Below are 25,504 nucleotides of genomic sequence, written 5' to 3' on the forward strand. Positions count from 1 at the left end.
TAAAACACTCAATTCACGTTTCCTCAATGGAAATTTAAATTGAACACTTGCTCGTTTGTAGCTTACAAACAGTATTATTCAAGCTGTAGAGAGAATAAGGATGTTTCTTTAAAATATAAAAGTAAATAGATAATTGCTTTGGAATACAGGGTATGTTTCCATGCTTAGCTTGGAACCAGCAGAATCAATATATCAATATATGTGGTCATTTGACTTCTGCTTTAAGCCTGAAATATAATCAGGAGGAAAAAGTATCACCTCTTTCAGAAAAAAAAAAGATTGTGTGGTTATGATAGCTGGTAACCAAACACCCTTTTGCCCTCATAAATAATGAAGTCATACACAAGATCTCACTACATTTGATAGCATTACATAGAATCATAGGATGGGTTGGGTCGGAAAGCACTTTAAAAGATCATTCAGTTCCAACCCCCTGCCATGGGCAGGGACACCTCACACTGGACCAGGTTGCATGTTCGCTTTGCTTGTTGATACTGTTTATTATGATTCCTAGCTACAGACTGAATTCCTTCATTTATTCCAATGAGGATACACACTGTAGGCACTAGAGTGATGGCTGTTAAGTGGTCCATGCACCATGCCACATCTTGCACCAATTTGGAAGGCCAAACCCTTCTGGCTGAAAATAAACCAAACTCATTCTCTATGCCCAGCCTGTCAGATACCTGTCCTGGAAGTGCCAATAAGGAGTCAAATGCTCAGCTGCTGTCTACAGAGCTAAATGCATTATTAAGGTCTACTACTATCATCTCTGACCAGGCACCTGAGTTGCAGCTTAAATGGAATATAAGTCATTAAGCAGCTACCTTGAATTAATAAAGGAAGGGATTTAGGCTGTAATTTTCATAATCCATTTTCATTCATTTTCATATTAATTTTCTCCATGTTCAAGCAGATGACTGCCTAATTTCTTTGACAACAATAAAATAAATCATCATAGAATCACAACACATGAACAGATTCCACGACCATGCAGCCCTTCAACAAACGAAGGAAGATATTACAGTCTGTTTTTTGACACAAAATGATTATGGTGCCTAGCACGTAAGTAGCACAGCTTTAGGCAAGTTGGCACATGACATGCTTTGGCCATGTTTATACAGCACTGCCTGTAAAAAGACACTTAATTTGTGACTTTATGTATACTATATAAGAACTTGAATTTCAGAATCTAAACAGTTACTGAAAATTTACAAAGCCAAAACCAAAAGAAGCCCTTTCTGTTAAGAGTCAGATAGTTTGATTGTTTCAAAGTTACAGATTGTCTTTGGTTTTAACAGAATTAATACTGACTTGCTTTTCAGAGCACACATTTATGTATAACAAGAGGCTGATTTTGAAATAGGAAAACTGTTTTTCCACAAGTATAAACCAGTTATATACATCCTCACTAAAGGCACTATGGTTTAAAACTCTCAGTACAGTTGCAGTAAAATTTGAAGTTGCCTCTGGAGTAAAGTTTGTCTTTAAAGATCCAAAATGAGATTTGCAGCAAATGACAAGGTAGGTAGAGTGTCAGGGAGTTGCTCTGTTAAATTTTTATAGTATATACAACCTGATGCAAAAATCTCAGGCTAATGTCTTCTATACAGTAAATGCTCACCGTGGTACAATCCTCTGATGAAAATGGTTGTCAGTTGAATTTTCTGTCACTAGAAAGATTGCTGAGCAGTCCTAAAGAACATTTTGGTGATCTCATGACAACAGTGAGCAAACTAGCACAGGACAAACTGACCAACACCAAAAAGCCTCTAGGTTTTCATATTATATCAGGCTACTGTGATTATGTACAGAAGTTGAAGTGATTCTTGTTGCCTGATTAATTTGCTTAAATACAGAACTTTAAATACATCATACTGAGTTGACACTGTATATTGGTTAATTTCTGCATGTCTTATGTAGTGTTTCAACATCAAGACACAAGTAGAATAGAAAAATCCTTTCTTAAAAGTGTTACTTCATTATTTTATTACAAAAATGACAGATTTATATGAAGTACTGACAGCTTAATGCAGCAGCTTTTAAAAAAGGATTTTTCCATTTGCCAGTGAATTGGAGCAGTGGTTTTACAGTCAGGGGATTTTTTTTCTGTACAGAATTAAAAAAAACAAAACACCACATGTCCACTACTTCTAGAGAAATTGATACTTATGAATGTAGATAAAAGATTTTTAAAAAAGGAATATAAACTAAATGCTGATGAACACATGAAATTGATCTAAAACTATGCCCAGTTCAGATACAGAGCAAGATACAGTCATGGGATCTCTTGAAAAAGACTTTCAGGGTTTAGGTGTAATAGAAAAAATTATTTTGCAAGGCACTTACTGTTTTTTATTATTTTTTTCAAGGCTTCCACTTTTTTATTAGTCTCTCAAATATCTTGGAAAAAGTCCTTCCCAAATTTATTTTTGTTAGGTTTAAAGCGATGTCTTTAATTAGTCACAGTAAGTGACTAAAAGTAGAATTACAATTGAGATAGCTGTGAAAGATTTCTCTTCAGTGCATGAACAAGGCTGAATAGCTCTACACAATGAGACTGTTGTGTGAAGAACCCCTTATCACTAACGCATTGTTTCCAAGAATATACACACCCCTCCACGTAAATAAGCACCCCCAGATTTTCTAACAAACATTTCAATTGGGTCATTATCTGACCAGTGACTCTGAATGTGCCATTCTTTAACTACAGACAATTATAACATTGATTTGCAATTACATTTTTAGCAGAAAGTACAGCCAAAGTCTTGAAATACAAAAAGTTCTTAAAAAAACCCAATCAAAGACTGTGGTACAGGAACTGGTGCAGTTACCGTGTCTCAATCTGAAAAACATGATGTATACCAGCAGATTATTCATATAGCTTTGCTTTAAAAGGAATGGGGTTTCCAGTCTTTTCCCTTCTAAGCCAGGTAAATGTAGTCCAACATTGCCGAAGCCCAGAGTGATGACCATGCCTGGACGACCCTTGAAAGCTCCACACAGTTCTGACAAGAAGATCTGCTAGATATCTCCTTCAACCCTCCTCTTGCGAACTGTAATGAGAGAAAAAAAGGGTTTTACTGGTTTATCATTATAACTACTCTCCATATTTCTACAACACGAACAGTTGCCGCATAAAGCTGGTACATTAGCAGAGTGTTATCCATCATTTTAAGCTTATGCTTTAGCAGTGCTTATTGCCTTATTCATGAACAGCTTCAACTACTTGTGAGGAGAGACTTGTGAAAAACAATCATTTTGTTTGGTAAGAAGATTTAGCCTTCACTCTTTTTATACATTGCAGTTTTCTCACTGAAATTTACATGGCTTCAAAAGAAACAGTACAAGAGTTTCACAGTGCATCTGATTGATATGCATCACAAAAAAAATGTTACATTCAATATCCTCAAACATTCCGGTTGTTAATAAAAATATTCAATTGTCAAAAAAAGCAAGTGACAGATTTATGAATAAAATCATTAAAACCTCACATGCTGTTTAGACTTAAGAATACGCAAGATTGACAATGACTGGAGTTTTGCTTACTATCTGTAGTGTTCTTAATTGATATTTTATCCCCCCCCCCACGCATCCAATAGTTTTCCTTTTCTGTGCAGACATGAGGCTAAATGTCTTCAAAATTATAGAGGGCATCTCCACTGATCTCCATTAGCAAGCATATCTATACACAAAGTAATTCTGTTCTCAAATCCACACATGGGAAATTATGTGGTTTTCCAGATATTTGCAATATGAGTTGATCTTTATCTTCAGATCAAAATAACAGAGTCAAAACTGTTTTGTTTAGCCTGCCTCTTCCTGTTTTAAGAAATACTTTAGATACAGTTTAAGGAAACAATCACAGTAAAATCTCACTAGAATTTTACTCTTTACAAAGTCAATACATTGCTCACTTTGAGAATAACCCATAGACTTATCACAGAATCAGAGAATGGTTTGGGTTGGAAGGGACCCTAAAGCTTCTTCAGTTCCAATCCCCTGCCACGGGCAGAGACAACTTCCACTAGACCAGGTTGCTCCAAGCTCCGTCCAGCCTGGCCTTGAACACTGCCAGGAATGGGGCAGCCACAGCTTTTCTGGTCACCCTGTGCCAGCACCTCAGCACCCTCACAGGGCATCAATTTAAAGCCATTACCTCCATTTGAATCCAGCTTATTTCAGTGACAGCAGTTATGCACACCTGCTTCCATCAAATCACAAGAACAGATGGAAGAGTTTCCAACGTTAGACTTCTCCAATCATGCAGTTCAAAGCAACACATACACAATCTCAGACAAAGAAAAGGGAAGTACTACACAGCAAAAGCAAAGGAGAAAGATGATGCAGACTATCTTTTAAAAGGAACAGACAAAGACAGAAATGAGATACTTTGAACATCCCAGTTTTCAGTGCTCAGTACCCAACTGGGTATTCAGCGTAACTGCCTCTGGAGCTTCAGGGCTGGAGAGATGAAAGGGTATTTGCAGAAACTTTTACTCGCATACTCCAGACTAAGAAAGCAAAGAAAAAAGGCAAGAGATCAATAGAAACATAGATTTCCAACTGCCAAACACCAAAATAAGAACTAGTGAAGAAAGAAACCTTAAAATAGAGCATTATGACAAAAATGAGTAACTGATTTATAACCTATTTTGAGAAAGAGTTATGCAGTGTCCAAGTGTCTTTCTTCTCTCTCTATGCACTATTCATTATTCCTTCTCCATCTCTTTGAGAGCTGTTCTTCCCCACTTTTTTACTCAGAGTGGAAGCAGATCATTAAATCAAATTCCATTTTCCAGTTTCCTAATGTGTCCCTGAGCTACTAGTCCCACTAAACTGGCCCATTTTAGTGGCCCATTTTGACGCTCAGATGTGTAATCCTTATCAAAAAGGATCTAAAGCCAACAGGTTTAATTAAATGGAGTTTTAAAATGCAGTTCTATTTAAATAGATGGACTACATTATCTTGTTGTAATTGAGAGCTTCAAGTATTTGACATTATTATACAAACGATTTCCATTCATGTGCTATTTTACTAACCAATTTTCTGCTGGTCCATTTAGCTAGGATTCTAACAGATGAGCTGCAACAAAACTTACTGCAGCAAATAAAGATGCCACTGTTGCAAATTACCTTTCAGAGAGGCAGGGAAGGTACCTGTGCATGAAGAGAAGCATAAGGGATGAGATGACCCAGCCCCAGTCTCTGAACATGATAGTACGTTCAGTTTCCTTTCTCAAGCAATCCCAAATGAGGCTGGGTGTGCTGACATTAAAGAGGACATCCTGCACTATTAATTTCAAGTACTGCTTTTGAAAAAATGACGATTCTTATCTCAATAGAACTGATCAAAACTATTATTTTCTCTCTCTTTGCCACAACTCATGTTGAATTTGAATGTTCTTGTTCTAAACTATGCTAAAAATCCTCAACTCATTCACCTGAACACACCTTCAACAAAGTAGAAGACTATCAAGCAGCAACAGAAGAGTAGGAATAAAGCACGGGAGAAATCTGAAACTCATCTACTCATATTTTGCTATCCTGGTTATGTCAACAGAAAAGCAGAAAAACCCAGACATCTGTACCACGCACACATTCATTTAATAGTCACTCTCTGCTGACAGGACTTACCCAAATCATTATTTTTTGTGATAGCTGCAGCTGCCCTGGCTCGAGGTCCCTGTTGTGTGAAATGGTATCCAAATTTGAGGATCTTCGTGTTTTCTTCAAGCATCTTGGCAATTTCCACTTCTGCAATTGTGCCCAGCTGCTGCCTCTGTTAAAATAAAAGATACACAAAGACAACAGAGCTTATGTATATTCAGCCTAAAAGAGATCAGAATACTTTCATCATAGTAGTCAATAAACACCAAGATTCATTTTGATTAATCTAAAAGGCAGCAGGTCACAAAATACATCTGTGCGCTTTAAAGCACAAGTACAGAAGTGACCAGGACTCAACCTCAACAGGATGCTTCTGAGAATCTCACAGACAATAATTCATGGGGTTAAGGTATTTAAAAGCAAAATATTTTGGCAAGTTTATCACAAGCTGCCTTCAATAAATACATAGTCAACAAGGATAGACTGGTTTTGACTACAATATTACCACCACCTCACTTACTTGATTATCAATTTTGATCTCTGTCAATGTTTCATTGTCTTTCAGTGCATCGACCAGTGCCAAAATTCCAACTCCAGTGATGAAGTTCGATTCTATGTTTAAACTTCTTAATTTTGTGTTTACTCTCAGCATATCTGCAAGAGCCTTTGAGTGCAAGAAAGCATCATTAAACTCTCAAATTTTGCTACAGTACACCATAGCACACAGTGATGACCTTTTCCATTAACTAGTTCAACAGGAGCAACAAGTCACAGACACATGGTGCAACTTTGCAAGTTTTCACTTACTGAGACTAAAGAGAGTCTTCAACCAGGCATTATCTGCATTCTCCTTTTAAATAGTATTTAGTCAAGAAAGGCCCTTTCTCTTGTTACAAATTAAAAAGCTAAACAGAATATAAATAGTCTGAAATTAGCATACTGGACCAATTCCATTTTCTCAGCCTTCACAGTATACAACGAGTAATGCAAGAGGCTAAGTAAAGGCCAAAGAAAGGGTATTAGTCAAGTGAAAGGAGATTAGATATGGTTAATTTGGAAACAGGAGATCTGACTTTCAAAATGCTTCTGTCTAAAGATTTGGTAGGAAGAGGTAAACCACAAAGCTATGACGCACCTAAAAGCACTCTTACGGAAATAGCATATACCTGATTTTATTTCTGAGAAAATCATAAAAGAAGAGTAAGTAACAGCTGAGATTTACTTTGGTAAAAACCATAACCTTTATTTTCCTTTTAATATCAAGTCACAATGCAAAAATACTCCAGCAAAACCACACCTGAGAAAAAGCAGCTTTTATAAGCTATTACAAATGTTTCGGTTCTACTGAAAAGGACCTTTAATTGACCCAAACCAAAGCTCCCTAATGTTCACTCAATGAAGTTTTTCAAAATAGTTTTCTTTCTAATACGAAATTAAAACAAATGCAAAGGATTGTCCTGGAAAAATTAGTGATGTTTTCTTACCTCTTTTCTTTAAATATGCTTTTTATTCAACATAGGAGAAACAGGACCAGATGACAAATGCCCAAGTTTCAATTGTGTCAAAATAGATACGCTCACTAATGTCATGCTTTAGTGCCAAAACTTTAAGCCAGTCTTTGGTAGCAGAGGTATCAAAGAAATAGGTGTTTTACAACTTCCTTCAATTAAAACTCTAACTAGTAAAAAATGATTATGAGCTTTTTCAGTTTCAAATGTGCTTCTTTTAAAGTTAGTTTCGAATATACTAGTGACTCCTGGAACAAACATTATAAACTAAACAGGTGAAAAAGAAACATATGAAGTTAGCAAAATGAAAGATCAGGGAGGAATTGCAAAAAAAGAACTCATACATCTGATGCACAGCTTCATGTTAGTCAACTAGCAATCACCAACTTTGATACAACAAAGGTTTGTTAAAAAGAACATACTTTATAGTGTAACAGAATTTATCATTTTAATCTCTAAATATTTAAACAGGATTCAACTCAATCCCTCACCATTGTCTTCCCATCCTAACTTCCCTTGCACCCCGCTTAAGCACATTATCAAGAGTACTTACAACAGCAACAGGATCATTGCTTCGGGTGGCTGCAAGGCTGAAATGCTTCACATGCGTGTTGGTTTCTAAGGCTTTTGCAAATTCTTTCAGTGTTGGAATTGGTATGTTCTTGAATTAAAAATAGCATGTCACTCTCTTGAGATATACAAGTTTATCCCCTCCCTCCAAGTTCTTCCATTATCTTATTCTCTTTACAGCAAAATGTACTATATTAACTTATCAGTGTTCTCCAGTAGTCTCAAGGTAAAGGCTACACATGTAGCAAACCTATATTTAAGATATAACAGCTATTAAAGTCACCAATTCTATAAAGCAAAGTCATCTTTACTACACCGATGCCATTACCATAATGTAAATGTTAAAGTATTTAGCTGACTTGGAACGGTTACTGAGCAAAATTTACATGAAAGAACATTCTGCTATCAAATTAATCTCTCACAAATACAAAAGCATTTAGAGCTTCAGACTGGTGAAGCCATTAGCATTTCATTCTCTGTGTTATTTTAAGTATAATTCCAGAATTTGCCAATGTATAGCTTCATAGCTTTTACAGTGTAGTAGTAACCAAACTTAAAAGGAATAATTTTAGCTAAGTAGGGTAGCAAATTTCTCAGTTTATTATAGCAGAGATTTTGTTCTGTTGCCTTTTTAAGCATTTATTTTGGCTATCATGTTTATTGTAAAATATCTTAAACATGTATTTTCTTCCTTTAATAAGGGCAACAAATATGCCAGGCTGTAGTGAGGCTGCAGCTAGCAGCCTGTCACTGCTATCTGCACTGTAAGCCAGGAGTGCTATGATTCTGTTTTCTTTCACACAAATATGCAAAAGTTTCAGCCATGTTTAAAACCACAATTGTTACACTTGTAAGCAGAAGCTGCCCTCATTACCAACAGCTCTTTTGTACAAGAATCCGAAGGGTGTCAGGTACAAGTATCACTTTGCCTGCAACAGTAGTAACCAAGAACACATTGCTCCTTCAAAGGATAAAGGATTCAAAGAAGTTAACTCCATGATGGCAAATTGCTGGAACCATTGCCAACTTGGCAACAACAGAAATCTACGCAGTAAGAAAATCTAAGACTTTAAATACACATTTGGCAAAAGAAACCAAGATGGCTTATCGGTTTAGCTCTGGGTTTCTGAGATTACACACACACCACAACATTCAACAGAAAGGCTGCTTTACTTAGAAGAAACCTGACATACTCTCTGAGTGTAAGCTGCAGAACTCTCATGCAGAGTTTTGCAGTTTAAAGTGTCTTCTACTGAGCAAAAGCAGCATATTTACTTCAGACTTCAGGTAATTACCTTAATGTTATTTAGGTTAACTTCAACAAGACGAGAATCATTATCTTTAATCCTTTGCAGTGTCTCCTCTACATTTGTGGGATTTGGTGGCTCATCAAAAACAGGCAACATTTTTTCACCTTTTACTATATCTGAAAAGTAAGGCATTTAATTGTAATCAAACAGGTCACATCCTTCACTGTGAATAAACGATACTCATAGTAAATATTTTCTGTCTTTAAAGATCATCAGTCTTTATATCTCTCCCCACCCAAAATGCCTATCATCCTCTCCTGACCGTATTTTCATAAAGTTCAACTCTTTTCCAAAGGCCCTCACAGCCTTCCTGCTTTCCTTCCACACCAGAAAGCATACAGGAGTTGAATTACAAACACAAACGCAAAACCCAACACACACAAATGCATGTTTATGCCTACTTTTATCCCCCAAAAGTGACTTAAAATCAGACTAGACTGTAGTGTACATATATTTTAATTTCACTCTTGTCAGAACTCAGCAATATTACAGACACGCGCATTTCCAACTCAAGACTGCACAGTCTAAAGAATACTAGTGCAACAGAAGTTAATGCTACAGTACAGAAAATAGTTAACGCTATAGTAACTGTCTGTAGTACAAAGCACTCATTTATCTAGCACTTGTGTACACACTTACCTGAGAAGCTGTCTTTGTCAACCCCATTACGGCTTCCTACTACATCACAGAGCTCATAGTTTGTTATCAAGTGAGACATTCCCAGTATAGCTGTAAAAGGATAAAAAGAAAAAGCAAATAAAACAATTTTGCCGTTTCTGACTAACTCAACTCAGGTTCAGGTTTCTTTAATACCTTCAGGTTCCTTTAATACCAACTGGTGTTTGTAAAACACCCTGTTATCAGTACAATAAGCTGTTCAATCTCTTTATCATTCAAAGAAAAGTAGAAATAAAATAATTAATTGCAGACTTTTAAGCTGTCTTTCACATCTTAGATTTGACCTCACCAGGGTCAAGCATCAAAATTAAAAGTGCAGCTCAGTCACAAAATTATTGACTTAAGCTTCAGGAATACACGTACATGTATTCCTAACGCAGCATGTTCTTACATGCAAAAAAAAAAAGTAGTACCATATACAAGGAACCCCAGCCAGTCTGAGGAATGAACCTAAAGGGGTTGAGTTTGAAAATCAGGCATCTTTTGCAGGCCAGAATAATTTATGTTCCTATGAATTATCACAAAGCCACAAAGTTGATATACTACAAGCAAACTGGCATATAACATAATCTAGTTTCTATCACAAATACAACTTCCTCTAATCACATTTCAAATAACAAATACACAAATGCATTTATTATAGATCATTCTTGTCTAAATACACACCAGCCCATTCATATCTCAAGAACAACTAACCTGCAAGGTCACCTAATTCTGTGTCTGTGGCACTGGTCAAGGCTTCCTCCAGTTCTGGATCAAGAGTGAATTTTTCTTCTGCATAAGACTGTACAGGCTTTTGCTTGGGGATAAATATTTTCCCTGGAGTTAATAAAATGAAAAGTCTGATGTTATTTCATCTTCTATAGTTATTTATCTTTATTCTTTTTCTGTACTTAAGGAATATATATTACATAAATCCTAAGAGCACCGAGGAAAACATAAAGGAATGAGGTTTCTTCTTTGAAAGTCAGATATGGGGAAAAAAAACATAAACAGGACATAGTCATTCGTTGCTTCCCTAAGGATTAGAAAGTATATACAAGCCTCCTTCATACATTTCAAACAGCCCAGAAAAAGTGCCTATAAGGAAAATTTAGTATCACTAGAGGATGAGGACCAGCATCCTCTCAAGGGAGAAAGGGACCCAGGCAGAACTGTAATCTGAATGTGTCAGAGACAGCATATCAAATGCCATGATCTGAAACCATGAACCTGAGAAGTTGTGAATGCTGTATCCCTGGTGGTGTTCAAGACCAGGCTGGACAGAGCCTTGGGTGACATGGTTTAGTGTCATGGAAGGGGGGCTTGGAACTGAATGAACTTAAGGTCCTTTCCAACCTAACTATTCTGTGATTCTGATTCACTGCAGTTTTATTCACTGCATACATGGTATTTCTGATTTCAGATGTTAACTTAATTTTTAAGTAGAAAAGGGAGATGCCTGAGCTGCTTGAGAAAACCACAGTAGTGAAAAGCACACACCAGGGTAACAGATTACTCTGCCAATAGCACTGTTTTCTAAAATGATAGTTAGAAAGGTCATAGAAGATTCAATGGAAAAAGGAGCAGTGGTAATACCACATTCCGTGCCACCTTTGCAGTCACTAAGGACAGGTAATGGGAAAAGTTATTCAAGGAGACATGCTAACTACACAGACCTTTATTTATAGTGCATGATTCTTCATATATCATAGTGCATATATGTTCAGCTGAAAAGTTAGGGTAAGAAATCAGAATATGAGAAACCTAACAGTTATTCTGAATAAGTTCAGATGAGAATGATTTAGCATTGGCCTTTCAGAACTAAGTCTGCCAATGGTTAAGAACCCAGGAGAGGTAAGGGGTGCTTAGGTTCAGGAAAAATTAACATGATACTGTATTGTATGAGAGAACAAAAACATTTGATACAACTATTTCACAAGTATTTGATGCATTTGATACAAGTATTTCACAACTAGAAAACTGACTCATCTCCACCGTTGCTCAAAGTTTTTCAAGCTTTCCAAGTTGCCGGAGCTATCAGCAGACAGAGCTGTGGGAAAGGGGCTCCAAGTGCCATTGTTTATTTCCTGGGGTAGGAAGTGGTGTTGATAATCTTCCTATGAAGTCTCAGTGCTAAACCAGTAACCCACCCTCTGTCATAATCAGAGCTAAAAAAGACTTCCACACACAAATCACTCTAGCTCATCCCAATTACGCGGTGAAAACCCACCATGCACCAGAATCAGCTGGCCAGAAGCCCAAGATTTTTTTTCACTTGAACTGCATACAAGCATATCTTGTTACATGTTTGGACTAAGACTAAGTTTAGCATTTTTAAATACCTCCCCATGACAAGAAGCTTTATAGGGAATATTGCAGTTTCATTTCTGGGAAATTCCAACAAAGCAGGATTTTGATTTCACCATTTATGGAAAGCAAAGCCTGAAGTCAGGTCCCGAGTCGAGCAGCAGACACAAAACCCATAAAAGCATAACAAAACTCATCCACCTTTTCCCTCTCTCTCTCCAAATTCCTATCCTAGATTACAATAGTTTGTAGTTCATTTTCTTTTTATAGGAACTTAATGCATGACCACTAGCACAGATTACAAAGAAGCATATCAGGTTTTTCCCTGACAACACAGTCTGATGACAAGGATCTGTTGCTAGCAACACAGTATTTCTGTTCCTGGGTTGCTATCTCTTTGTAAGGTTGTATAAATGGTCATTATCCACAGTCAGAAGCAGAAAATAAATCTCCTTACATAACTGTATTGACTACAAACAGCAGCTGAAAGCAGCTGACATGCATTACCACCCACACCTCTGGTTGATGGACAGTGCAAAAGTAACTATGGTTGTGGTGAATCAGGAAGAAGAAATGATTTATGAAGGAAAGAGTCACAAATTGCAGGCTTCAGTAACAAATGCTGACGATTATTCTGATACAATTGACACAGTACATTTCTACCCCCACTGTACCACTGCCACCTGCTGGGCAAGCAATAGCTTTCAACTTTCATTTTCAGGAGAGATGAGTGCTTGATGAGGTTTTCATTAAGCCATTAAACACTCTGAAGAGCATATACATGATCTAAAGCCTCTCATTAGCTACGCTTGTGTTGTTTCCCCTCAGTAATACAGGCAAGTAAAAAAGTGAGGATTTCAGAGTAAGAAGAGAGAGAAGGGAAGTGTGATGTGAGCACCTGAGCCTTCTTTCATGTCATCCTTTATCAGCAGGCTGCAAGTGGGAGAAGGAAACTGATCTCTGTTAAAAGCAACTTTGTTAAAATTTATTTCAACCTGTATGAGCCTTTTGTCTGGTTCATCACAGTACTCACAACAAAGAACTGCTTTTCCTGGTGTTACTTTACATAATTCTTCAATACATAGGTTAGGAACTTCTGGTTCTGAACATCTCCTTCAAAAGAAAAAACTTATCCATACATGTCTGACTCATAAGATAACCTAAAGAGGCACAAGCATACCCAGTTTTCATTAAAGCAAAACTGTTAAGAGCCACTCCCCTCCAGAAACCTTCATTGCAGCCAACTGCAGTCACATGAACTGGGTCAGGAGCAGTTTTTGTTACAAAACAGGTCACACCCTTGTGTATATAATGTCTCATTCACTGGCTTCGTCTCATCCTTGCCCAGAGTTCAGAGGTTTACCATGTACATACGAAAGCAAGACCTTCCTCACTCCCCACTTATACCTCATAAAAAGATAAGACCCCTGTGTCTCTGGGGCCAATGATCTAACTCCAGGCCTGCTGCCAAGACAGTTTAGCAATTCCCTTCGCTAATGTAAGATTTAAAAAACCCACACACTATACATCTGTACAACCCATAAGCTGAATAGCTTTCCTAGCCCTTGAGTGGAACACTTCCAAACAGCAGGGATTTGATCACATAAAGGAACAAGACATCCTCCTTTTCAGCCAACAAGGATACTGCAAAGATTAAGCAATACAACATAAAGAGACAAGTTTCAGAGTTGTTCGCATCTTTTTGGTAGTAACTATATATTCAGGTCTTCTACGCCTTTACCTAAAGAGTTAAATGATACACATCCCAGGATTAATTCACAGGCTTTCTCTGCTGCTGAATGAACTTCCAAGTTCCACAAAATTGTATTGCTCAAAAGGCAGAAATGTTGGATGATGTCTGTTGAAGTGCCAAAGGCATTTCATACACAGACTCACAGTACCTAAGGTGGGACTCAAAATCCTGCAGGAGTCATGTTTGCTCAGTGAGGCCATGCACTGCATATGCCGGTGCTATTCTCACATTCCCCACAGTCCTACCCCCAAGCTATTAGACAGCAAGTGACTTCAACCTGCAGATCAGAACATCCAAAATCCACTTTGGAGTAGTCTGTTTGCAGAAAAGGCATCAAGTGTCACCTGAGGACAACTGAATACAAGATTGTCTCATCAGTGACTTCATGAAGAGTGAGCAACATCTGATATACTCCTTACATCTTATGTTCCTTAAAGTTTCATCAACCCAGAAATTGATATAACCTGCAATTCATCAATCACCAACTTTTACCATGTGACAGACTTAGGTTCATCAATTCACTTCTAAGCACAATTTAATACTATTATTTTTTAATCCACTTACAGGTGACTTCCTCAGTGTCTTACTGTAGAAACTGCTCTGTTACTCATTATCTGATTACAGAGCACATAGCAGTGAGTTAGAAAACTGTTTTACATTAAGGCTACAATATCACATGCTATTTTGTTCTAGTGGTCTTGTATGGAGAACGTCAATTCGCCAAGCTGCTTCTCCAAAACTCCTACATGATATTAGCTTCCTTTTAAACATGTAACACACTTCCTTTAAAGACCAATGATAGAATGGCAAACAGAACACAGCATCACAAATCCTACTGCAACAGAAGCAAATGGTGATCTAGAGCAACAACTGAGAAGGGCAGCAACAAAAGAGCTCTAGCCAGGTGACTACAGTTTCAGCCTAACAATAGCCCAGGTGACAGAGCAGGGAAAAAACCCAAAACAAAACACCAAAATGAAAACATGAAAGAGGAAGTTATATGAAATGCAAATCTACACAGACAAACATACCCTGGCAGGAATGTAGAGGGAGAATTGGAAGAGAAAATAACAATTAGGAGAGTACAAGGGCTAGAAACGCAAAGCATTCTTGCACTATGCAGCACAAAGTACATTACTGATGTTAGATATGTTTTTATCTTGGGTGCAATAATCCTCATCTTCTGCTGTTCCAAGAGAAGTGAGAAGCATTGGTCAGACATAGTCAGAAGTGTGGAACACACCTGAGGGCAACAGCCTCCAGCACTGAAGCCTCATCTCACTGTTTAGATGACAGATCCTTCTCCTTGCACTATGCCTTGTAAAATCTTTATGACATACTTACGTACACAGATTGAGACAAAGCTGGTTTTGTTGAAATTATTACCACACTGCTCTCATGAATCTCTGGAACAATGCTTTACTGTATGTTTCAACACTTAATTGGAACAGAATGTGACTTAAGTTATTAAATCATGCTTAAAAACAAAGTATGATTTTAAGAATGCTTTTAGGAACAAAATCAGGCAGTGGAAAAATGCAGTAGAACATAATTTAAGGATTGTTCAACTTTACATTTCTTTAGTACTGTTCATCTCACTGTATCAGGACACTTTACATTATTTCACATCTACATTTCATAGCACAGAGAAAAAGAGTTCCAAAGACTTGGAGAAATCACAGAATCTACGAGTGAAAGATGATGCAACACTGTTTTAATAAAGCATTATCTCAAAATGAGGTACTTGGGACAACTGGAAGAGAAGATTTTCCTTTACATTGTAGTAGGGGAACAAGATTACCAGAATCATTAGCAATCCAGGATGTTTAAAATTAATCCAGGGTAAGCTTCTTTGATAAACCTGTAGGCCAAATTGCCACATGGAACATTTTACTAGAATCAGAAAAGGAAAGAATAGATTTTCCCCTTCTTGTTCTGTAAAATAATTAAACCAGGTTAGAGCAATGAGACCACCTAGGCACATACAAATATTTCAGCAGAGCCTGACCTACAACAATGGCACTAAAAAAGCAGCTGCAACTCCAGTCCCTTTCTCCCCAAAACTTATAAATCTGAAGGTTACAATGGTCAGGTTTCTTCCACATTTTTAGTTTCAATGAAAGCAAGAATTTCATTTTACATATAATTTCTCCCTTCTTCTGTGGTACTATAGTATAGTAGTATAGTTATAGTAGAAAATGTTATTAAATAGGGGTTTTTTTTAAAGATACGGGAAGTTTTGCTAACTGAACTGGTATGACATATTGCAACATAGAGGCAGACTGCTATTTATTATATTACATAAAGGAAATGACATTTGATCTTTGTTAACCAAGATCTGCATTGCAGCTGAACCCTTCTGTTTTTCTACATCATTCACGCAGGTTTTATTTACCCAAACAAATAGTTTTCCATGTGCATGGGTATGTAAGCAAACTTTAAAGAACCACCTATCTGAATGAAGCATTAGCAGTCAGTAGAATGCAAAGTACTAACTAGTGCAAATCCTCCATGGCCAGCCTGAAGGAGCATTTAATTCACAATATTCAGTATACTGCATTATCCCCAACTCAGTTACTCTTACAGATCCAGGCAGCAAACTTCCATTCTCCTATAAGCAAAGGAGTGTCAAAAGTTACCTTCCAATGAAAGCAGTGTAAACTCCACAAATAAGGCAAAACACAGTGTATTAAGGAAGTAGTACATCACATACAGTGCAGCACATTCAAGTCACAATCTCTCTATTACTTCCAGGGAAAGAAAAGGAGAGACCAACATTGTCAAGTAACAGCTATCTGGTACAGGCAAGAGAAAAATACAAACATCCCAAACAAAACTTGCATGGGATATTCACCACCATCACAATCATGTATACAAACTCAGTAAATGAATGCTCAAGTATAACATAAACATTGATTCACAGCAGACAATTAAGTAAAGGGTTTCAAACCCTTAAGAAGAGAGGAGCCTGCTCACCTCGGGCAGCTAGAATACAACTTACCAAACAATTTACTGAGGTCTTACTGTGGATGTGCCCTGCTGCTGGGGAAGGTTCAGACAAGCTAGGATTCATAAGCAGTATAAAAAAAACTGAAGTGAGAGTTAAAAGCCTCCTCCTATGCCTATGTGCTCCAGACTGGGAGTTTCTGTCCCTACCAATAGCACCTTAGTAAGGCACAACAAATTTGGGAACTCTCGCTTTTGGCAGAAGAAATAAATTATTCTTATATATTTAAGATTCACATTCTTTAATTCTCTCCAGAAAAGGAAAACACTTCCCATCCAAGTCAGCAAGACAACTAGATCCAAAACAAAGATTTAAAATCCCATGCTTTAATAATGGGTCTGCTCATTGGGTCAATGTTTCCATGGTTTTTAGACCACAAACCACTGTCAGATTTCAAAGCTGCTTGCAATGTTAACTATGTAATTAGTTATAATAACTATGCAATTCTTATTAGACCTCTCAGTAAAGATACTAGAAGAACAACATGACTGCATACACCACTTGCATGGCCTTGTCAGCCTACAATGTCTTTGAACATTATCATCTACAACATCATCATTATACTGCTATTTTTTAAATTCAATGTTGCAAATGTTACTGTCTGTACTCAGCTCCATGGGGCATAAACCACAGGCACAACAACAGCATTTGCTATTAATATCACAAATCAGGGGTAGCTCTTACTTTGAGGATACCACCCCATCAGAACTTTATCATCTGATAAAATCCTTGAGTCTTGTCTCCTTCCTGTGCTAGACACAAACAGCACAGCAGAACCAGCGTCACAACTGCCTGAACAGGAAACATCCCGCCTCTGCACAGTAGCACTCGCTCGGAAATGCCACCAGTTAAAACGCATGAGAGCTGCCGGTGCTTCAGTAAACTTTGGTTCACAGCAGTTCTGGCTAGTCCACTTCAGAGATTTCATAACCACCTACACCAACCGGAAAGGGTGGCGTTACCTTTCTTTTCTTTTGTAAAAGGCACATAGTCTTCCCTGTCTTTGTGCTCAAGAGCCTGCTTCTCTAAGTATGCCAGGAGCCGTTCCCTGTCGAAGGGACCTGAAGCCTTTTTAGCAGTCTGGTCTTTCTGTCGGAAGCCTGCAGGCAGCAATGCATTCTGCAAAACAAAGTGGAGCATATAAAGTACAGCTTAGAAAGTCTGAGTGAACACCTGCTTAGTTTCATTTCCCTCTTCCTTTTCCCTCTCCCCAAGGTTCAGACTCAACATATCATCCTTTTTAGTCAACTTCATTTTTTTATGGGGCAGGAGAAAGACACAAGATAATCTGTTCTTTAGATACCAAGAATATATTGAAAAATAGAGCACACTGCACTCGGAAGAGGACTGAAGCAATACTTTAAGTACAATAGCTCCAAGCACTAGACTTACTAGGTAATTTGGATTTATTTTCTAGACTACATAGTGTTTAAATGAGTAGTAGTAAATAAAACTCTGCTATTTACAGCTTAGACATTCAGCAAGAGACTGCTCCCTCCACCTCTTATATCCATGTGTTTCTGAGTCTTCAAAACAACTGCCTGTACTGTTGTATGACATTTAACACATGGTACTCCTACTTTTGACATGATTCAAGGTGGGGTGGTTCATTTTGCCATCATCAAAGTATTTCAGCTAAAAAAAAGCCCCAAACAAACAAAACAAAAACAGTAACAAAAACCCATAACCAACAACAAAAAATGGAGGATATTAGTATGGAAAGAATGAGATATTTTGAAATTCCGATTGTCATAAAGGATAGCTAATCACTTTTGCCAGTTCTCCTCTGTTAAAATGTCTAGAAATCCAAAGCCAATTAAAGTATCACGAGTATTTTGCAGTGCAACAAAACAGGTGATCATAATACTCTTAAATGACACCCAAACATCCAGATTAAACTTAATCTTGGTACTATTAAAGCAAGAACAGACAATCAGGAAGTGAAAACACAAGTCTTGGAATCCAACATTAGCTGCAGTATCAGTAGAGGACATAGCCCTTTATAACAGAGGGCTAAAATGTTCCTTATTCAATACCACATGCTGACATAATAATTCAGGAGCTGAGCAATTACTTGCCTCCTCTTTGCAAAGTCAGCACAAGGACAGGAATAGATTGAGATTATCAGATACAGGACCAGGAATCTCTAGAAGAGGTTAGCACCCTCCCTCTCCCATCAAACTCCAACAATGGAAGCAACAAAATAAAAGATGCAGAAGGGCTGGTTACCAGACAACACTGGAAGCAGGAAAGTTAAACAGGCCTTTCTCAATAACCTTTCTTTCCAAGAACACAAGCCAAAGCAATTTTTATTATAAACACATCCCAGAAAGCTCCTCCTTACAATTCCTTCTTCAGTTTTCCTCTACTGCAGTTGCATTCACTTTGCAAACAGGAAATAAGCAGTTGAAACATTATATACACAAATATATCTGTAAATAAGATCATGAGCAGACTAGGAAATAACTGTCCAAAAGTACAAGTAAAAAAAGTCTCAACTTATTTCAGACTACTTTCTAAATGAATGAAAAAATAAAACTTCTCTTGGCTAATACCTACCTCAGGGTCAAGATCATCCAAAACAGTTTCCAGTTGTTTCAGCTCTTCTTCCGACAGTTTGCCAAGAATTTCATCCTCATCAAGATCTTTGTACTTGTCCAAGTCCTTTCGAAATGGGAGTGTCATGACTCCAGCAGCAGCAGGTTGCTCAAACACTTTAAAACCAAGTCTTATTCTTCACCAGATCTGTAAAAGAAGAAAAGTTTTTAAAAGAAGCAACAATAATTAAGGTAAATATCGTAAGTACAAAGCACCTTCAAACTCCAAATACATCTCTGAAAGGAAAGCTTTTTCATTCAGTATTCATATCTACCTGTTACTCTACAACAGACAAAGAGCACTTGGACGCTGTCTACACCTTGCCACTTCACTGACAAGAATCCCATCCTGCTGTGCCCTTTTCCATCAGTAGCTAAGCTAATATATATTTTCAGATGAATGCCAGACCCGGTTTTCTCAATGAAAACACCAAGGCCACAGTTCCCACAGAGCTGGGCAGGCTGCAGGGCAGGATGGAGTAAATGGCAACTATACCTAGTATTTACGAGCCCAGCTTAATGCTGCTGCTCTTTTACAGATATTGCAGTCAAAACGAGAGCTAAGATGCTTTGCTGCTGCTGCTGTTTAAGAGCAGTAAAGGAGAACTTCACTACAAACAAGCTAATTGTTTATTACTGACTCATATCCCCATGTATTACCTACAGAGGGAACAAAGGAAGTTTGCCTCCAAGTTAATTATAGCACTGCCATTGAAATAACATTGTTTTGTCCAAGGAAAATGAAAACACCTTGATGAAAGACTTATGGAATACGGCTCCAAAGTAGCAGCACTCCAGGCAGTCCTACAAACACACACATCCCAAAAAAAAAAATTAAAAATACAGAACAGACTGCTTAACTGCTCACTAAATAGTATACTTGGAGGAAATTGGGGTCCTTCAAAAGATGTCCAGCCTATATAGTACTTCGTACAGACAGGGAGAGCTCAGGGAACCTTTATTCTAACAGTCACAACTTTTGACCATTTGGCTTGCAAAAAACAAAGAGCTGATCACAACAGGGCTGAATCTGACAAGTTGGTTTCTCTCAATTTTCTGTAAGAAGTTCTGGGATTTTCCTTTTGTTCTGCCAAATTCTTGCTTCAAGCTGAGCACACGCACAAAAAAAGGTAACTTGAATGTCTCTTTGTAAGTGAGCAATAGTGTCCACAATGTACATGGGGAGCAAAAGCTAGATCCATACATTCAGGCTTATTAGCTTCCCAAACCCCCTATAGAAATACTCAACACAGATCAGACATGCGGCAAACAACTTGTTCTCCAATGGCCCACATTCCAGTTTAGAAGCTTGCACCACAGGTACTAACTGCATTAGTTCAAACTTACACTTACACTGTATGTCAAAACCAGATCAATTTAAAGTTACTGCCTCTCACTTAAAAGAAGGGCCATATATACATGCTATACCATGGAATCCTGCTTACAGGATTCCTTCACCTCAGTTGTTTACATCAAGAAAGGTCTCTGTGGCAGTCATAGTTACACTCGGTGATATTTTAGTTCAGAGACACTGAACAGACATGAGCACATAAAGGCCCATCCACACACATTCAGTCAAGTTTACCTGTAAAGTAAATATGGTTTTAACAATTTCTTTTGCAAAACCAGTAAATTTTCAGTTCCTACCAACATCTACAGCGGAATAAGGAATAGATTTACATCTATTTCCAGGATGTCTGCTTTTAAAAAGTATTACTGGTATTAACACTGCAGCTTACTTGTAAACCACGGCTGACATTGATAGGACGTAATTCCAAAACTGAACTACCAACTTTGGTAAAGTTCCCTCAAACATAACAAAAACCATGAGGAATCCTCAATTTCGTGGTATATTATATCAAATAGAAGTGTCTGGCCTCCTCTGAACCACGACCAATAATACTGAAAGAGCTTGGACCTTTTGCAAGAGGCCACAGAGCTGAGAACATCCAAGTTTAATGGCTGCAGAAAACACAGAGGGTAGCACACCTATGTTTTTCAAACCCAAGTTCCAGAGGTAACTAAATGAGTGTCTCTATGGGCTGGCATGCCACCTCCTACAGCTTTCATAGTCTCGTGGTTATTTGTTTCTCCAGGTGCATAACAGCTGAAGGACAATTGGCTGATGGCTGCAGCAGATGCCACACAATCTGCATGCACACTTCTCATTCCAAGTGCCTTAATGTTTTGCCCTTCCTTACAGTTCAAGCCATTACGCACTATCATAAGAGAAAAACATTTCCTGAAGCCAATTACACAGCATTGTTTGTGACCAGGCTGCACCATCTGAATCCTACATCAAGACACTGCTATTTACCACATTTCTGCATGTCCATTTGCATTCAAATATTAAAAGGTGCAGTTTTAACAGGTAATTATAAGGAACAGAAGAGTTAGCATATTGCAGAATAATGCTCTCCTTACTCTGAAGGAGAGCAGCACTGCATTACCATGCATTACATTTATGTAGGCTGTATTTACTCTCTATGAATTGCTGTAAAATGCTGTTGCCCAAAATTAACTACCTTTTATTTACTGCATCAGTATGTTTCACATTGGAAAACTACTCATCCTTTATAATACATCAATTAACGTTCAGGTCATAGCCCTTAGTCTCACTTGTGTCTATAATGTAAGCAAAGTAGCCATTTCAAATCCTGAGACACAGTGTTCAGACACACACAAAAGTGAAAAATAGAGCAGCAGAGAAAAAAAAACCAACAACCTATTTCAGTAGTAACTGAGTCTTCAGCAAGAGGAAGAGAATCACATGCGGCTTGGCAAATTTAGAGTTTTGGCCATATTTTCTAATACCTATCAATCAAAAGTATTTCTTAAAACATGAAAGCATACTTAATGTGAGACACTTTAAGACGTTACGCTGGTGGCACTGAAGAGCATGGCTGTACTACAGAGATTCCCTGGTAACAATTTTCAGACACATTCCCGGCAACAGAAACAACAGTGCCCACGACACTCCAGAAAACATGCTAAAAATCAGGTTTTAAAACATGATTTCAGGAATTCTCACTGCCTGAAAAGGGCATAAAGACCAGCTGAAGCCCTGATCTAATCCAACAAGCCCCTTCACCTCTCTTAAACACATTTGGTACTGTTTGCTTTCTAACACTCACTGTAGCACTGCAGCAGGGATGCAAGCGTAATAGAAGTACAAGTTTTTAGAAGCAGCAGTTTTCCACGCTGTGAATGTTTATGGCCCATCTCATTGCAAAATTGTAGGCAAAACCGAAACCATCAATTTCAGCTTTGTAAATACACTTTTTTGATGAGCAGAGCTAGTTTTCCTCTAAGTATCTTTCTTAGCTTTACCATGAAAACATTCCATATGTTGGAAGTCCAAATTTCTCTACTCCACAGGGCTGCAGCCTTTCTGCACCAGTCTGGGCCCAGACCATCCCAACTGCTTGGAGGAGGCTAATCTCAGCATTTCCTCAGGGAACCCCTATAATGGCAACAATTTTACTTTGTGAGATTTATTATGTGAGATTACATAGAGCTGTATATGAAGAATGTGCTGCACTTGAAAGAGCTGTCTTTATTTACCAAAGCTAGGAGAAAAATGAGGAAATAAAATATTACCACAATCCCAGCAGGTTCCTTGGCATGTTTCTGTAATGCCTTACGGTAACTCTGCTGATGCGGCTTTTCTTAGCAGAAAGCTCTCAAAAACCCAGCTAAGTCCTCCGAATCTCCAGCCTGGGGCAGGGCACAGCAATCAGATTCTCCTGCCCAGGGATCCCACAGGCATTCCCTAGCCCACAACCTTCCAGAGCCAGCAGGTGGCAGCTCATCTTTGCCTACCCTTTTTCTCAGGATAAATAGTGTTTTCTGGGCGGCAAGGAATAGCTATTTTGGGCTATTTTCCTACAAAAGCAAGCCCGAGGCTTCTTTCTGTTCAGAGAAACAGTTCACTAAGTTTTATACATGACAAACTGAGCTTCCCCAGCTTCACATGTGTCCATAGGGTGACCTAGGGAGTGGAGGGGGACAGACTGCTACTGCAGAGTAAATACAAGGACCATGAAGATTGTTCTATGATGAAGGAAACTGGAAAACAGCTGCAACTCCAGTTCCTGACAGCTCCTCCTCTGCGTAAGAGTGCACCGGGAACCAGACAAAACCCATTCTTTCACACGTCCTGTATACAGCTACAGAGAACGAGGACACAGCTATCTTGCAGTTAGGGTGCTCTGTGTGATGGCTAAGCTGCCAAGTTGGCACTGTCCCATAAAAACTTATTCCGCATGCCTGTTCCTGAAAAACAGTTATCACACTGCAGGGCTGCATGGACATTCCCATCCAGCCCAGGCAATAGCAGAGGAGACAGAGCACGCTTGGCAAGCTGCATGGGGCACAGAAGCAGCAGCCTTGGCAGCACAGGAGGCAGCATTCCAGCACACCCATCTCCACAACACTTCCAGGCATGCTCATCAACCTAGCTGCAGGGCAGGTATTATGATCCCAAATACACACAAGGCTGGGGTAAGCTAAAAATCCCAGGTACCACAGGTACTGCCCGCCCTAAGCAGCTCCCCTAACAGAAATCCCCATTCCAGTGGCCCATTCCCTCTCCCAACAGGCAGGACAGCACCACTGCATCCGGAGTTACTGACTGGCCAGGATAAGGGATGTTTTGGTGTTGATTTTTTCCGAACAATATACCTGGATTTTCCTCAGTAAAAATGTACTGCCCATAGACACTGACACACAGTATGTCCTCCCAGAGAAACTACCTACAGGCCTTTCAGTCAAAAGAAGCACCAGGTGCAAGCTATTTTAACACGTACAGAAGCATTCAGGTCCATTACAGAGAAGTGGTGAAACTTACAAGCCTAGAACAGGACAGGGAAAACGTGTGAGCAGTAGCCAATTTCAGATTCTCTCCTTGAAAGCCAGGCTGTGTTTCAAGCTCAGCACACCTGACACAGGAGCAAACACCAGTCTTGAGGATGCATTTAATATAACAGATTTAACACACTCAACAACCTCTCCAGAACATTACAGCTTGTGCCTACCTGCGAAGAAGCATGGGGGTAGCTTTCAGGGGCTTACACCGAGAGCTTATGTGCAAAGCTCCCAGGAAGTTCAGGGATCTGTGAGTGCAGAGGCGACCGGGAGCCCCGTGGGGAGCACCCCTTGGCCAGGCCCCTTGGTCTGCGTCGGGGTGCTGCAGAGCAGTAACTCCCCCCAGGCACGGGTGCACCAGAAAAGCATTCCTCCGTGGTTCAGGGCCGTGAACTGCGTGCTTTATAAGTTGCACAGAACACACAGAGCAAGCTGAGAGAATTACGCTAACCAGATCCACAGGCAGAGTTTGCACACACGGCTCTCAGGTCCCACGGCAAAGCCGGACGCTGACTAAAACCTCACCGACAGCCCTACGTGAGCCCTCACCGGCTGACACCGCTCAGCCTCTTCGCTGCCCCAAGCCCCCGCACCCCTTCCGCGGCCAGCGCAGGAAGCCACCGCTGCTCAGCGCCAAACCCCCGCCCTGCCCTCCCAGCTCCGCGCTAACAAAGCCCCGACCTTCCCGCTCCACAAAACCAGCGGAGGTCCGGGCACCAAGGTGAGCTGCCGGGGGCCGGGGCGGGCGGGCGGCGGCCCAGCCCCTCCTTCCTCGTCCCGCCACAGCTCTCGCTCCGCGCTGTGGCAGCGGGCACAGAGCTGCCCCCGCCGCCGACCACCCGCCCATACCCTCCCCGGCACCCCCGCGGGGCCCGCCCGGCACAGCCCGTCCGGTCACGGACACCCTCCAGCTCCAGCCCCAGCCCGCGGCCGCTCCCCGCTCACCCGGGCGGCGGCAGCCACCAACTCCGTCCACCGCGAGCCACAGCCCTGCGCCTGCGCGCCCGGAGCATGCCGGGAGCTGTAGTCCGGCCGCGGGGCGGGGCGCCGGGTTCTGCGCCTGCGCTCACGGAATGGCTCCGCGCCTGCGCAAGGTGGGGCGGGGAGGCAGGTCGTGCAGTGACTTGTGGCAGGGAGGCGTTGGGGTGCGGGGGTTTGGGTGCCGCTGGGGAGAGGGTGGGAATGGCCCCCGTCACCATTGGTACCCTTCGTGGTGCGGCTGCTTAAGGGCTCCCGGGCTCCAGTACCCCGAAACCGCGCCTGTTTGGGGCGCTTACACACATCAGTGGTGTTTCTCGGGGGTCACGGTGGGTGCC

At 39.9% G+C, this 25,504-nt stretch overlaps 1 protein-coding gene across 5 annotated transcripts; it reads right to left on the reverse strand.

The window, feature by feature from the left end:
• Positions 1-801: 801 nt before the first annotated feature.
• On the reverse strand, positions 802-25,276 carry LOC134168601 (tropomodulin-3-like). 5 transcript variants are annotated; one of them, XR_009966603.1, is made up of 11 exons: positions 25,134-25,276; positions 19,285-19,470; positions 17,688-17,844; positions 10,373-10,495; positions 9,638-9,727; positions 8,984-9,114; positions 7,672-7,779; positions 6,131-6,274; positions 5,638-5,782; positions 4,374-4,514; positions 802-3,056 (listed from the first exon to the last, which is right to left on the reverse strand). XR_009966603.1 is itself a non-coding variant. In XM_062628459.1 (10 exons), the coding sequence occupies exons 2-10, from the start codon at positions 19,408-19,410 to the stop codon at positions 3,025-3,027; spliced, it is 1,056 nt and encodes a 351-aa protein (XP_062484443.1). In that variant the 5' UTR covers positions 19,411-19,470; positions 24,870-24,893; the 3' UTR covers positions 802-3,024. The 5 variants fall into 5 exon arrangements, 1 of the variants encoding a protein (XP_062484443.1); XR_009966605.1 differs by lacking the exon at positions 25,134-25,276 and adding an exon at positions 24,870-24,893 and having other exon boundaries at positions 4,393-4,514; XR_009966602.1 differs by lacking the exon at positions 25,134-25,276 and adding an exon at positions 24,870-24,893.
• Positions 25,277-25,504: the final 228 nt, after the last annotated feature.

Source organism: Pezoporus occidentalis, unplaced genomic scaffold (genome assembly GCF_034315485.1).
Source record: "Pezoporus occidentalis ecotype Australia unplaced genomic scaffold, CSIRO_AGI_Poc_V1 ctg11, whole genome shotgun sequence".
Classification (NCBI taxonomy): Eukaryota; Metazoa; Chordata; class Aves; order Psittaciformes; family Psittacidae; genus Pezoporus; species Pezoporus occidentalis.